This window comes from Leguminivora glycinivorella, chromosome 11, assembly GCF_023078275.1.
Source record: "Leguminivora glycinivorella isolate SPB_JAAS2020 chromosome 11, LegGlyc_1.1, whole genome shotgun sequence".
NCBI classification, from domain to species: domain Eukaryota; kingdom Metazoa; phylum Arthropoda; class Insecta; order Lepidoptera; family Tortricidae; genus Leguminivora; species Leguminivora glycinivorella.
In genome coordinates, this window is record NC_062981.1 from 2,776,573 (window position 1) to 2,793,006 (window position 16,434).

At 39.4% G+C, this 16,434-nt stretch overlaps 1 protein-coding gene across 1 annotated transcript; it reads left to right on the top strand.

Annotated features, from left to right (window-relative positions):
* The first annotated feature begins 1,738 nt into the window (after positions 1–1,738).
* Positions 1,739–11,064, top strand: LOC125231302. The gene is made up of 2 exons (XM_048136743.1): positions 1,739–2,271; positions 8,356–11,064. The coding sequence occupies exons 1-2, from the start codon at positions 2,164–2,166 to the stop codon at positions 11,062–11,064; spliced, it is 2,817 nt and encodes a 938-aa protein (XP_047992700.1). The 5' UTR covers positions 1,739–2,163.
* The last annotated feature ends 5,370 nt before the right edge of the window (positions 11,065–16,434 follow it).

Consider the following 16,434-nt stretch of genomic DNA (forward strand, 5'->3'; position numbering starts at 1 on the left):
AGTAGATACTTATACATAATATAATCCTTCAATACTTTTCTCTGCAAATTATAATTAGAAGAGTATTTAATTCCATCTCACTTAACCACAATCTCCACTCTGAAGTTAGAAGGGCCGTTGCTAAAAAAAGATTTTAACAGATACTCTTTTTAGGAGTTTTTCCTTAATGAATTCACAAGCCCGTATATTTTCGCGTACAAGGAAGGCGTTCCGCTGAGGCATCAGAATCAGAACTTGACGCAGGCCTGCTCCGACCCTCCTTTCCCTTGTGCTTTCGCTATTTACATTTTCCCTTTCTTTGAGATTGTTTGCTAGAATCGTACCTATCTGGCGACAGTTTTATACACCGTGTATTTTTGTTTTCCGTTAAATTCGACACGTTGTTAGGTTCATTATCTCCTGATATCACTCCTGATACCAGCCTGTATATCACTTTTAGTTAAATTCGCAAATTTTTTTCATCGTTTTCATACATTATAAATGAATTAATCAGTGTGACTCTTAAGGATAACATTCAAGTTAGTGTCAAGTTATTGACGGCACATGTCAAAAAAAATAACATTAGGAATTGGTAAAGGCTGTCACACACTTGTTCAGTAATTGTTTTTATTTTTTTAATAACTCGGTAACCGTAAGAGTTAAGACGCCAGTTTCTTAGAGAACTTAATTGTATTTGATCTAAAGAACCTTCCCTTAAAGTTAACGGAATTCAATAAAAAGACGGTGTATTTACAATAGCCATCATACAACATACTTACTATAAGTTAATATAAAGTAAATTTGAGTCCAACGCCACGTCTGTCTGTATCAAATGAAAAACTATGGAACGGATATTCTTGTCTTATTTATTTATTTATCATTAAAGCTGTTTTACTACGTTTTAAAAATAAAATAAAGTCTTCTTTCAGCAAAATATCATATCTATGATATTTTAGGTACTATCCCTCCATGTGGCATAGCCGTGGGACATCCTGTATTCTAAATCGTCAAAATCTTCAAGGAATAGGCTCAGAACTTTCACAGAAGGCCCCCGGGAATTAGAACTGATCTCATAAGATAACTAATCAAAGTGAGATTTGATTGGTTCAGGGATGATTGGTTTCATTACAAGGGATATCGTTTCATATTTTGTGATTAATTTGAAAAAGTTTTAGGTATCGAACGATTATCCTTATGGCTACAATCAAGAGATTATTTACTAGGTGGGTTTAGTGCACACCCATTTCTAGTCGTCGTCCTCCTTGCGATATCCCGGCATTTGCCACTGCTCATGGGAGCCTGGCGTCCGCTTTGACAACTAATCCCACGATTTGGCGTAGGCACTAGTTTTTACGAAAGCGAATGCTATCTGACATTCCAACCCGAAGGGTAAACTAGACCTGGCAACACCGGCCATGTAAACATTATACCAATCGAGGTCTCGCGATTTTATTTATCAAATAATTGTTTACTTACGAAGACGAACACTAGAAGTTTGGGTAAACAATCCTTTCTAACTTGCGCAAGATTGTGTACTGCGAACCTCCAAAATGAAGCACAAAATCACTAGCACGGACCCGGTGAGAACACTTTTTTATCCGTTACAAACTCAAAAATAATATCGAAGTACAAGTTGGTGGACGAAGCTGTTTCCTGATAGGCCAAGCAATGACAGCGTGCGTTGGCTGCCACAGACGCGATCACACTGTCAGTTCCAGAAAAATGTTTACAACGTAGGGTAGTCAACTAATTCGCGACACATTAAGCAGTTTAAAACAGTTCCTACCCGACATTTTGGACGGTTGCTGAGTAACAGATGATGGTGTTATAGCTACTGAGAGACGAAATCCACTACGGGGTGTACATACTTCGAGACTACGAGTTGTGCGAGTTATTGCTGCATCTGCTACGGCTGCACTGCTGGTTTTATTTATCTCGGCGAAATTAGATGGAGTTGTTTATACGGTTTAATGCTAAGTTATGTATTGCTAGTTAATTTAATAGTTATAGTTATAATTAAGCATATTGAATTATTTACACTATTATTTTAAAATGTTTTACAAGTTTATTTTGATTATTTAGTATATTTTTAATTTTTGTCGGCTGTTACTGTGATTATTGATATATTTTTTTTGTTTGTTCAAAATATTTTATTATGTTTTGATATTTACTTAATTAGTTAACATGAGCAGCCCCACCAAAGCAACATGCCCTTACTGTCCGGGATCACCTAAGTTGTACGTGGTGCCTCGGGGACTTCATGTTCACATTACTAAAATGCACCGGGATGTGGTGTAGTGGTAAGACATATATTCATTGTATACTCAACCTTATGTACTCTATATAACCATGCCTTGTACCCAATACAGTTCAGTTAGAGCCTAATGTTTGTTTGATTCACATCCTTCCCAACGTCCTCCGTACATGGCGACCGTGACAGGTTGTCGACCCTCTCGGATCCACGCGTCGTGCCTAATACGGATATGAGACCGTTCTCTATCTATAGGCGGATACATAGATCACTTACGAAGTAACGATGATTCAAATTCAGTTTTGTGATCTTAAAGTGACAGACGTGTGTGTGCATTCGATAAATATACCAGCAAAATGGGAAAGCAGCAATCCAAGTCCGAAGAAACAATAGTGGTGCAGAACGCCGCGGGAGGCAATAACAACGCTTCCGTTGAAGAACTTAAATTTCACATTACAACAACTAACATATTGTTGTCTATAATAGTGTTATCCATAATTTTGGGTCTACTCTACTCCATTATCAAGCTGTATCGGAAGTGCCACGTGGGATGGATAACGCGAGAAATTCATCGCAATACCTTACGGAGATCAGTATTTCGCCGTGCACCAGCGGACCCCGCAGGCAGTGACGGCGTTCAGCCAAAACTATATCCAAGAGTGCCAGGGGTATAATACGGTGATTAATGTGATTCTAAGAAGTGAATAAGAATGTTGGAATCTAAATTTCAAATTTGAAACATTTTACAAGTCTACATCTTTTGATAGGGATGGAGCATTGAACTTGCAATTACGAAAGTAGGTACAGTGCACGCGCCACCGCCGCCATACGACACCACTCGTGCCCGATGTTTGCCGCGCGTCCGTAAATGGTCACCGAATGATTCATTGAGTGCTCAACGTTTGATGAACTTTAATTTGATCCGGGAGTTAAGTGAACTTAATTGCATTCCATTTTCATAAAGTGAAGTGATAGTGCTAAATGGTAAATATGAAAGTGCAACATAGAAACTGTAAGTAGATTAGAAAGTTACTTATAACTCACCCCGATGGGAATATATAGCACTGTAATGTTAAATGTCTTTCAATTAAAGACGTTCGATTGATTAGTATTATATCGATCATATATTTATGGCAAGTATCTTAGAATTACTGTTTAATGAGTTGAGGGACGTAAGGACGTACCTAATTAAAATAGGCCCATCCAGAAGGACAGGTCAAATCTTACAAAAAAAAGTAACGAAGCGCACGCGATATATGAGCGATATACTACGAGTTTATTAGATATTGACGCTCAAATTACTTCAGGGATTATAAGCGGGAAAGATTTACCCGTTTTGGAGAAATTTAACGAGAAAATAATATCATTATATGACGAGATAGTAAATTTATGTAAGGATATTCCAGTGAACGGAGCCAGCGAGATAAATAGTATAACCATGTCGACATTCGATTTAAAGACGGCCTTGAGCCTTCTGCCATGCATGACAGATGAAGAAAATGCTACTAAGCAATTAATAGATAATATTGAATATTATGATTCAATTCTCACTGACTCTGGGTGTAAGAAAAATTTAATAAACTTCGTTTTAAAGAGTAGATTATCGCAGGCTGCCAAACTTAAAATGAAGACTAAATATGACACCGTACAAACTTTGATTTTGGACATGAGGGCAGAATTATTGCCAAAAAAGGCAGCCACGGCTATCCAGAGTAGGATGCAAAAAATTAGACAAAATGATTTATCGGTTTTAGACTACGGGAAGGAGTTGACAAACTTATTTGTTGACCTTACGGTTACGCAAGCCGATGGGAACACGACTTGTTACGATATTTTGAAACCAATTAATGAGAAATATGCAATCAAACAATTTGCCGACGGCTTACGGAACCGTAGATTAAGCACAATAATTTCAGCAAGGAATTATACCTCCCTCAAGGATGCGATTCAAGGCGCTCAGGACGAAGAAATGGGCACAACTGTCACATCGGGAGAAATAATGGGTATGTATAAAAATACCTATTTCTATTCAGACAGAGGTAATAGGAACGGATACAGGGGATTCCGGGGGCGGCCACAGGGTTGCCTCCGGTTCCAGAGGCCGCAGCTACGAATATTCGAATCAAAGTCGCGAATGGCGACGACAGCCACAGCCATCTACGTCACGAGCTCAGAATCTGCAGACCCGCCCAAACAGAGGTACGTATACCCAACGCTATCAAGGAACGCGTCCTCAACATGATCTTAACATTATGACCGAACCGGTGGATGATAACTCAGACGATGCAAACCTCGTACCGGAAGTCCCAAATCAGTTTTTTCGTGACTAAACCAGAACATACAATTTTAGCCACTGACAGCGACTGTTACGTACACCTTTCGTCAGTATCCTATCTAGCAGATTCTGGGGCATCGTTGTCTGCTATCAAATATAGACATGTAGCTAAACACAAAATTCCAATCCACACTGAGAGCATAGTCATAAATGGAGTCGGTGGAAGGGCAGGAACGATAGGATATGTCTACCTTACTCTCAAATTGGGAGACAGGGATGTGCAACATAAGTTCCACGTATTCAGAACATTGCCGGTGGAATCGGACGGCATATTAGGTCGCGACTTTTTAAGGAAGTATAAAGCTAATATAGATTTCGAATATAATAAATTAAGATTAAAAATAAATGCTGAAACATTTATTTCTATACCTATAACGACAGTCTGTAATACAGCAATAAATATTCCCAAAAGGTGCGAATCAGTACACTATGTAGAAACAGAATTTAACGAGGATTGTGTAGTTTGTTCAGACACAATACAAGAAGGCATATACGTAGCAAATTCAATTGCGACACCCGTCAATGGAGTGATACCGATAAGAATATTAAATGTTACTGACACTGATATATCATTGGAAAGCATAACACCCACGATTCATAACCTTAATGGCTACGATTTATGCGCTTTTGGTAACGTAACAAAAAATGCTGATAGAGTTAAACATTTATTTGAAAAACTAAAGCTAAGCCACCTCAATAAAGAAGAACAATTGACAATCGAGAGTATATGTGCAAAATATGCGGATATTTTCCATTTACCTGGAGACTCTCTAACTACCACAGACATATATCAACACTCCATTACTTTGAAACCAAATACCCAGCCAATATTCACAAAGCCTTATAGGTTACCATTTTCTCAAAGGGCAGAAGTTAGGCGTCAATTAGATAAAATGCTTGAAGAAGGTATAATAGAACCCAGTAAAAGCGAATGGTCTAGCCCAATATTATTAGTCCCTAAGAAGTTGGACGAAAACGGCAAAAAACAGTGGCGTCTAGTAGTAGACTATAGAAAACTGAATAATACTATTGAAGATGACAAATTTCCACTGCCGAATATTACTGAAATCTTGGAATCATTATCTGGAAGCATATATTTCACCCATTTAGATTTATATCAGGGTTACTACAATGTTGATCTTGAGAAAAATAGTAGAAAGTTAACAGCATTCGCCTCAGGGGAATATCAAATGACTCGTATGCCACAAGGATTAAAATCGAGCCCCAGTTCCTTCTCGCGTATGATGAATATCGCCTTAGCTGGACTAAATTATGAAAAATGCTTAATTTACCTCGATGACTTAATTATATTTGGTAGAAATTTAGAAAGTCATAACAAAAATTTGCAGAGTGTATTCGAAAGATTGCGGGAGGTTAAATTAAAATTGAATCCAGTAAAATGCGATTTTCTAAAAAAGAAAATACTTTACTTAGGTCACGTCATTTCAAACGAAGGAATATTACCAGATCCAGAAAAAATAAATGTGGTGAAAAATTATCCGCGCCCACAAAATACAGAAGAGGTTAAGAGATTTGTAGCTTTCACTAACTACTACAGGAAATTTGTTTATAATTTTGCAGCCATAGCGCAGCCTTTGAATGCTTTGTGTAAGAAAAATACACCATTTATTTGGGATAACGATTGCCAGAAATCATTTGATTCATTGAAAGAACATATAGTAACTCCACCAGTTCTTGATTATCCAAATTTAACAGAAGAAAATCAGTTTATAGTGCAAACCGATGCGTCTAATAAAGCGATCGGTGCTATATTGTCGAACAAAAATGGACGACCAGTAGCTTTTGCAAGTAGGACTTTAAATCCAGCAGAAAAAAATTATCCGGTTATAGAAAAAGAGCTTTTGGCTATAGTATGGGCAATCAAACACTTCCGTCCATATTTGTACGGACGAGCTTTCAAAATAAAAACAGACCATAAACCGTTAATCTATCTGTTTAATCTAAGAGACCCATCTAGTAGATTAATGAAATTCAGAATGGTTTTAGAAGAATATGACTTCGAAGTTGAATATGTAAAGGGCACAAATAATGCGGCTGCGGACGCGTTGTCTCGTATTACTGTAACATCCGAACAATTAAAAGAATTTCATGACATTCACGTCATGACAAGGGCACAGGCACGTAAGTTGGCAAATATGTGTCCACCGTCAGATATAGTGCACGCTAATGTTAGGTCTGATAGCATGAATCAAAAAGTAGTAAGTACTCATTTTAAGCCAAAACAATCGGTAGAGTTAGTTTTCAGTGACGCTATAGGCATAGAAAATATGAGGAAAAAAGGTATAATTACCAATGAAAGTAAAACATTATGTTATGTTCGCCATAAACAAACCATTTACATAAAGCACTACAACTCATTACCGCTAATAACGCGAGCGGAGTTTGTGAAGGAATTAAATGAAATGTGTATGAAAGAAAACATAAGTCAATTGTGTATAGTTAAAAATAATGACAACGATATTTTTATTAAAAAACTGGCAGAGGAAATGACCAAAACTGAACATAATTCAGGGCTTAGGCTATGTGTTCTAAATAATGTAACAAAGGTATTTGATAAAGATGACCAACGTGTCATTATCAATGACTTCCACCTTTTGCCCAGCAGTGGACACGCGGGTGTAAAGAGAATGATTAATAAGATCAAAAAATATTACTACTGGCCCGGCATTGATAACGACGTAAAAAAATTCGTAGCAAAATGCGATCAATGCCAACGTAATAAGTATTCCTTGCCAGTAAAAGAACCTATGTCACTGACTACTACAGCTGAAACATCTTTTCAAAAGGTTTACCTCGATTTAGTGGGACCGTTAGAAACAGACGATAATAGGTACTCATACATACTAACACTGCAATGTGAACTGACGAAATATATTGAGGCAATTCCATTATACACAAAACAGGCGACAGAAGTTGCAAAAGCCCTAGTTTGTAATTTTATTCTTAGATACGGTGTACCAAAGGAAATAGCCACAGACAGAGGTCAAGAATTCATGTCGACTATATTTCAAGAAACATGTAAGTTGCTAGAGATTAAGAAGTTGTCCTCGACAGCATACCACCACCAGTCAATTGGCGCACTTGAGGTAACACATAAACATTTGAAGTCTTTTCTCCGGATACAAACCGAAAATCACCCAGAAACTTGGAGCCAGTGGCTGCCCTTCTGGTGTTTTGCCTATAATACGGCAGTACACTCTGAAACGAAGTTTACCCCTTACGAATTAGTTTTTGGAAAAATATGCTCACTTCCTAGTAACATTACATCAAACGTTGAGCCCCTTTACAATTTTGACAATTATCCCTGCGAATTAAAATACCGTTTGCAATTGTCACAAAGCGAAGCACGAGAAAATTTACTTTTAAGTAAGAATATAAGAAAGACAAAGTATGATTCATATGATTCAGTAGTAAAAGATATCTCTCCTAATGTTCAAATAACGAAAGATGGAAGACTTGATGTCATACACAAAAATCGTACAAAAATGTACCGTGACCAATTGTAACTAAGAAAGAATACATTAATGTCAAAATAACTTTACTAGGTAATTAAGTAATTAAATCTAAGACTCGTATAAAAAAAAAAAAAAGGAATTGTATTTCTTTTTTTTTTTTTTTCCCTTCCCCATGGGAGGTGTAGTGGTAAGACATATATTCATTGTATACTCAACCTTATGTACTCTATATAACCATGCCTTGTACCCAATACAGTTCAGTTAGAGCCTAATGTTTGTTTGATTCACATCCTTCCCAACGTCCTCCGTACATGGCCAATCCTGATCCGGGAGCTAGTCCGAGCACTCCTAATTCAAACCTTGCTTTGCCACAGCCCGTTCCGACAATAACGGTTACGCCGACGGCTCCGGGACATAGCTTGGAGGTTTTGCCGTCCTTGAAATCGAGCGTACGCGTTTTGAGACATATCCCAAAGGGAGCGCGAAGTCTCGCTGCCGGTAAACTATGTGACGTGATAAACGAGGCGCTGCGTACAAATGAGACCGAAGATTGGTTAGCGTTACTTTCTTTTTCTTTTTCGGCTCTAAGGGTTCCGGAGAGTAGGTCTAACAAATCCCTTACAAGTCTTGTCAAGGAAAATATTGAAAATTCAGAGCTATTCCTGCCCGATGGCTGTGTAGGTCATAAGTCGAGCTCTAAATATCGCGCAATAGAGGCTAAAGTCTATGACGGCGATTTAAGAGGTGCGGTTCGTTTGCTTATGTCGGAATCATCATTGGCGCCTATAAATGAAGACACGTTAGGAGCAATGCGTGAAAAGCATCCGTCCCCTTCTAAACCACCGTCTTTCCCACCAGAGCCGGACCGACATAGTGTTCATTTGTCGGTAGCATCAGCTGAGGTGGCTAAGGCGTTGGGCTCATTCCATAACGGGTCCGCTTCGGGGTTAGATGGTCTGAGCCCGCAGCATCTTAAGGAACTGACGTCCTCATCCGCAGGCAGTAACGGGCCACGTTTGTTGGAATCATTAACCTGCTTGTGCAATTTCCTTCTAAAAGGGATGCTTAATTTACAGGTGACGCCTTATTTGTACGGAGCATCGTTGTGTGCCCTTTCCAAAAAAGATGGGGGTATAAGGCCGATCGCTGTGGGCAGTGTGATTCGGCGTCTTACAGCAAAGCTGGGATGTCAAGCAGTGAGAGACGTTATGTCACAATACTTACAGCCGCACCAGATCGGGTTTGGTACGACAAGGGGTTGCGAGGCGGCTATACATGCTACCAGGACTTTTGTTTTGGAACGCGATAACACGGACAGTGTCCTTGTCAAGGTAGATTTGAGAAACGCCTTTAATTGCCTTAACAGGGACGTTATGTTGCAGCAGGTCTTGGAGCGTGTGCCGTCTCTCTACCCCTTTTTGTATCAATGTTATTCCGCCTCGTCTAACCTTTACCTAAAGGACGAATTGATTAGTTCTCAGGTTGGAGCACAACAAGGTGATCCTCTAGGTCCCCTGATTTTCTGCCTGGCTATACAGCAGACCATTGTTAAGCTCAAGTCTCCGCTTAACGCGTGGTATCTTGACGATGGTACTATCGGGGGTAAGCCGGGTGAAGTCATGGAGGACTTACAGCTATTGATACCAGCCTTGAAAAATGTGGGTTTAGAGGTGAACCCAACAAAGTGCGAGCTTTTCACGTGCGGGCCAGTGTCGAAATTTCATTTGGATAATTTGGAGTCTCTATTGCCTGGGATTAAAATGGTTGACAAGACGGGGTTATCATTATTGGGGGCGCCTATTTTTCTTGAGGGGGTCAGCGCGGCTTTACGGATGAAGAAGGATGCTCTCGTTAATGTTAGGGACCATTTGCTCAATTTGTCATCCCATGTCGCTTTGACGCTGTTACGGAACTGTTTTGCCACGCCTCGGATGACTTACATCCTCAGAACATCCCCAACGTGGAAATTTGTTAACGAGGCTAAGGAAATCGATCGTGAGCTCAGGGTGACTTTGGAGATGGTGTTGAACGTGGAACTGAGCAACACCCAGTGGGTTCAGGCTGCTCTTCCCATAAGATATGGGGGTCTAGGGATACGCGCGGTTGAGGGGTTGGGACTAGTTGCATTTCTTGCATCAGCTCACGGGGCTGCGGATCTTGTCGCTCGCATTTACCCTGAATATGGCGGCAATTTTCCAGTCTCGTACGTTTCTGATGCACTTGCACAGTGGTCGGACACAATCCCCTGCGGTAAGCGGCCTGACAACCCTGTTATCCAAAAACAGTGGGATGACATATTGAGCAAGCGGGTATATGATTCGCTGGTGGGTGGTGCATCGGGCGTTGATCTGGCGCGCCTTAAAGCCCTCGAACGGGCTGAATCTGGGGCGTGGTTACATGCCTTGCCTTCGCCTCAGCTTGGTACGCTGTTAGATAATGATTCGTTACGAATTTCAGCGGCTCTTAGGCTGGGGGCAAGGGTGTGTGCGGCTCACCGTTGCCGCTGTGGAGTGATGGTTGAGGAAGATGGGCACCACGGCCTTAGTTGCCAAAGGTGTGCTGGGCGGTTCCCGAGGCATCACTCAATTAACGAGATCGTGCGTCGCGCGTTGGTCTCTGCCAATGTGCCTTGCGTCTTGGAGCCACCGGGGTTGAGTCGCACAGACGGCAAACGGCCAGACGGACTGACCTTGGTTCCGTGGCGAAGGGGGCGCTGTCTCGTGTGGGATGCAACTTGTGTCAGCACTTACGCTGCATCCCATTTGAGGCAGACTACAAGTTGTGCTGGCTCAGCGGCGGAGTCCGCGGCAAAGTCTAAGCACACAAAGTACTCCGCGTTGGAAACCGCTTATGACTTTGTGCCGGTGGCAATTGAGACAGCGGGGCCTTGGGGTTCAGAGGCTCACTCCTTTTTCAGGGAATTAGGGCGTCGTTTGCGGGAGAGGGCTGCGATCCTCGTTCTGGGTCGTATCTGGTCCAACAGGTCTCCATTGCAGTTCAGCGGGGAAATGCGGCGGGTATAATGGGGACGTTTGAGCCAGGTACGATCCAGGGAGGGTTATTTTAGATTTAGGTGTATGTTGTGTTCCTTTTTATATATATATATGTTAATAACCTACTTGACATGACATAGATACTATATTTGACGAAGCCTGTGCTGTGGATTTTTGTTTGTACTTATTATTTACTGCTTATTTATTCAATAAAAACTAGACCTTATTGGAATAAGTCCGGTTTCCTCACGATGTTCTCCTTCACCGAAAAGCGACTGGCAAATGTCAAATGACATTTCGCACATAAATTCCAAAAAACTCATTGGAGCGAGCCGGGGTTCGAACCCGCGACCTCCGGAACGAAAGTCGTACGTACTTACCGCTAGGCTACCAGCAGTGCACACTTAATAAATATGTAATTATGTACCTATTTTGTAAGGTGGACCGTGTAAATAAAGCATATTGTTAATTTCTAGGGGACAAAAAGTTTTCAAATTGCCTTCTGTTGTCGTCTTATTTCAGCTTTAGTTTGATAAAATTCAAATATTTATACTTAATTGAAATATACTTGTAAATATTAGCTTTGTTTTTTCCGAACAAAATCTTCAAAAACTGGAAGCTAAACCCATTTTGTTCGATAAAAGAACGGCTTAAAAAAAGCTAGTCTGTGGCCAAGAGTAAGCATTTCAATTATAATAGTATTTTATGCAACAGGCGTTTAAAGGAGGTCAAAAAAGACGAGTGGCGTGGGTAACAATTTGAGGCGAAGCCGAAAATTGTTATTAAGACGCCACGAGTATTTTTTGACTCAGTTAAACACCGTTGCATACAATACTTTTTCCCCTCACTAGCTCGGAAACACGTGTTTTGTCCTTTAATACCAGCGGGTAAAAACTCATTTTATCCACTAGTGGGTAAAGTAATTTGACCTTGAATAAAATCAAATTAACTGCTTTAAAATTGATACGAGTAGGTGAATCTAGTAATAAAGATGATTTACCACCTGTGGAACTACTGAAAGCAGTGATAAACGCATTTTCTGCGTTGTAGTTTCCTCGCTATAGTGAGGGGAAAAGTGTTGTGTTACACTCGGGTGCAATAGTACATTACTATAGAGGCCGGGACAAAGGGGGTTGCCGGCCGAAGACATATAGACGGATAGGTCTGAGGCGGGCAACCCCATTTCCCGCCGAGGTATGTATAGTGCTTTTCTCAAACATGGTATGAAATAAATAAAGTCTACTGAAAATAGTAACTTTGGATGGCTGTATCTCCTAAACGGTGCGTCGTAGCGCAAAAATAATCGAATTTTCGTTCCCCTTTGATGCCCCGTATACGCTTATAAAAAAACGAAAAGTTAAAAAAAAATAAAAAAAAAACGAAAAAATTTTTTTTTGTATGAAAACGCACCCAAAATCAAATATTGTCTAGGGCCCGTACCAGTTGCAGTCGGCATGACTATAAAGCCCCTTATAGTTTTTTTTTAATTGGCTAAATACCTGGATGTTATGTCACAATTACCTGTGTTTGGAAATTAAAAAAGAAGACTTTGCCGGCCTTGGCCTGCAAGGTTTGTATGAAATTCCGTTATCTATCAATCGTCCTAGCCGCACCTGCAACGTCATACTTCCCCAATTATAAGGCACATAACATCAATATTTCATACCATGTTTGAGAAAATGTATTTTACTTCTCGTGTGTTAAAAAACTCGCAAGTTCAGGATTCTATTCTCGAACCACTCGCTTCGCTCGTGGTTCAACTATAGATTCCTTTCACTTACTCGTTTTTCAATTCCACACTCGGCGTTAAAATACAACTTTGCCCCCTTGTATAACAAATAACTATTTCTACGACCATTCACTTACTTTTGAATAGTTTTCTAGAATAACTTTCGTGCAATTCAGGGTAGCTTGCTTTCGCTATACTTTCTACGTCCGTACGTAGTTATATCTATATAAATAGCGATGTAATATACCAATTTTCATGTCATACGTTATACTTTTATGTAAAAGTAAGCAATAAAGATATTGATTGATTGATTGATTGAATTCGCACTGTTTCCTATAAGTATTTTGACTTGTCCTCTACAATGTTTCTGCACTCAGCCTGTAGCTCGCACTCCCCCGCGCCGCCGCCCGCCCCCGGCCGGCGCCCCGCGGCCCGCTATATCCCTTAAAGGCTACTAACAATGCTTTAAGAGCTATATCGTATGCGTGGGTGCGCGGGGCGCCGGGCGGGGGCGGGCATCTTTTATGTAGGGTTTTAACGATTTATGCACGACACAGTAAATGACGAATAACAACACGGGAGTAGAAAAATATTTGAATTGCATCAAATTAAAGCTGAAAGAAGACAAAATAAGGCAAATTTAAAACATTTTGCTCCCTGGAAATTAACAATATGATTTATTTTACATAATAGCTCTGTTTACTTTTATAATAATTATTGATTATTATAAAAATTAGAAGCAAATATCTGATTTCACACATTTTTGACCCCCAACGCAAAACGACGGGGTATTATAAGTTTGACGTGTCTGTCTGACTGTCTGTGTGTCTGTCTGTGGTATCGTAGCTCCCGAACAGATGAACCGATTTAGATTTAGTTTTTTTTTTGTCTGAAAGCTGAGTAAGTCGGGAGTGTTCTTAGCCATGTTTTATGAAAATCGGTCTACTATGTCGCGGTCGGGGGTTTTTTCAAAAATTTAATTTTGTGGTTAGGTTATAAATGCTTCACTCATAATAATTGAAAATACGAAAATAATCAAATCAAAATCAAATCAAATCAAAATCAAAATAGTTTATTTAACCCTTAAATTGTTGGTGTCCGTTTTAAATGACGTCCAATAAAGTCTAGGCTAACTCAGATTCCTAGGCACTCTGGCGCAGGTGGCGTGATCCACACGATCTAGCGTCTATCCCTTTTATTTTTACGCACTTTCGCATCGCTTTCGCTTATCAAAATTTAAAAAAAATACTCAGTTTAAAAATTACAACCGTGAGGTCTTTTTGCGCTTGTGACAAATGTCGTTGTTATGTAAGTATTTTAGTAGTTTATGCGTATTTTTCACTCAATTTTATTGAAATAGTAATTAAGTTACTATTTAGTGTCATTATTGTGAATAAATGACAAACATTTCATTATTATTTTTGAAGTTATAATATATGTCACTTCAAAGTGACACTGCCAGTTAGTACTAAATATTGTGTTTTTTCTATTCGTCACTTGTAACGGACATTGCCAACTTTTCTAAACGAATATTTTTTTGTGTATTGTTAACATTAGTTGCATTTTTACAATAATATGGCTGGGCAACGTTTGAGGTCAAAGAGGTTAATAGCTCTGCTACCACCTATAGCTTCTGAAGACTCCGATTTAGAATCAGACAACGAAGAAAAAATGAGAATCTTAGCTAGAGAGTATTTTTAGAGACGACAGCAGCAGTAAATCTTCTTCTCCTAAAAGTGTAGGTACCTGTTTATTTTTGCCTGGACTATATTTTTAAATTATTTATTAGGAAAACTCACAGATAAAGTTACTATAAGGCTTATAACATAGAAACAACGAGCCAATAACAAGTTTCCACAGATAGAAACTGGGCAAAGTACATGCATGCAAAATTACAGAAAATTGTGTAATTTATTTAAAGATTATGTAATAGATATCTATATATGAGTTTAAACAATCATTCAGAGCAAACAATAAAAGAAAGGAAAAAAACAGTAACCTGTTTAGTGTTATTTGAGAGTTAACAGTGGGAGAAGTCTTGGGTCAGTAGTTTGCGTACTGATGTAAAACTGTCACAGATCAGATCGATGGGGTCATGATCAAATCTAATTTGATTGAAATATTTAGTGGTTCTTATAATAAAGGAGTTTTTTCTGAAGTTAGTATTAGCGGCGAGGATATGAAACATTCGTTTAGTGCGAGACGCAAGGCGTGAGGGGACTACGAAGTGGGAACTTCAAGCTTGACAGCAGATCCGGACAGTCAACATAGTTTTGAGCATTTTTCATAACGTAGATTACGTTAGAGATATTGCGGCGGACATAAAGAGGTAGCACGTGAAGTTTCGGACAATGTTGAGTGTAACTTATTAAGTTTACGTTTTATTTTTCTATGTTAGCAATGTGCATGTGTAGTTGGCAATGTCCGTCCAAAGTGACGTCTTTATTTTAAGCAGTAGTTGGCAATGTCATTTATAAGTGACGTTAAAAAAAAACCATTTCCAATTTTTTTTTATTTTTTTTTCACATATTTTTCCCTTAATCTACCCTAACTGACCCCAAAACACCAAGTTTCATTATAAAAATCCTGCGCGGTCATAGAGTGGCAATTTAAGGGTTAACAAACACTTATTACTAGATTTGCGATACATGTCTATCAGACTCCAAACTAGGCTGCGCCTGTGTCTTGGTAGTCTGCGAGTGCGATTTACAGGTTTTGCAATTTATAGTTAGGAACTACTTATCGACTAATTTCGTGTGTGTGTGTGCTTGCACGCGCGTGCGTGTGTATGTTGTGTGTGTGTGTATGTGTGTGTGTGTGTCTGTATGTGTGGGTGGGTGTGTGTGTGTATGTGTGTGTGAGTGTGTGTTCTCATCACACTAATATTTAATATAATTATACTAAGTTTTCGGTCTCAGAGTATGAAATCGTTAGCAACCAGTCGTTCACCACTTTCTTCGCCTTTGCAAGTGATAGATTCTTAATATCCTTTATTCTGCAAATATTGTTGTATGTGAAACCATGACTGTATGCAGGACATCTCCTGGCCATTGTCGAACTAAGTTGAGGTAGAGGTAAAAACATAAGGACATGCTTATAATTAAAATCCATGCAATTGAACATAAATAATACACTTGTGGGTACTCTTCATTTTAATTTACGACATCAAATGGTATCGCGAGCGTCTCTCGTAAATAACTCCACATCAAAGGGCTCGATCGGCCGTCATGAATACAGATTATAGGGCTTATTCTCAATGTATTAATGTTATATTGAAAGTGTATTGACTGAGGATATCGTGGAATTCCTTCTGGCCTATAATATAAATTTTCTGAGATGAACTTTTCGCTTTAGCCGTAATCTGTTAAACAAAGGCCTTTGTGTCTATTATTCACGGCGGCTAGCTCCCGTTTAAACGGCACGTGCTATAGTCTCAGTGTAGTTAAAAAGCAACTATCATGATAGTAATAAGGTTCAAATCCATAAAAAGCCCTTTCGGAGATAACACGTTTTGTCATCTTCAAAAAAAGTTACCTGCATACTGCAAACTGTTTAATAAGAACCTTATTGCTATCATGATAGTTGCTTTTTAACTACACTGAGACTTTAGCACGTGCTGTGGAAACGGGAGCTAGCCGCCGTGAATAATAGAAACAAAGGCCTTTGTTTAA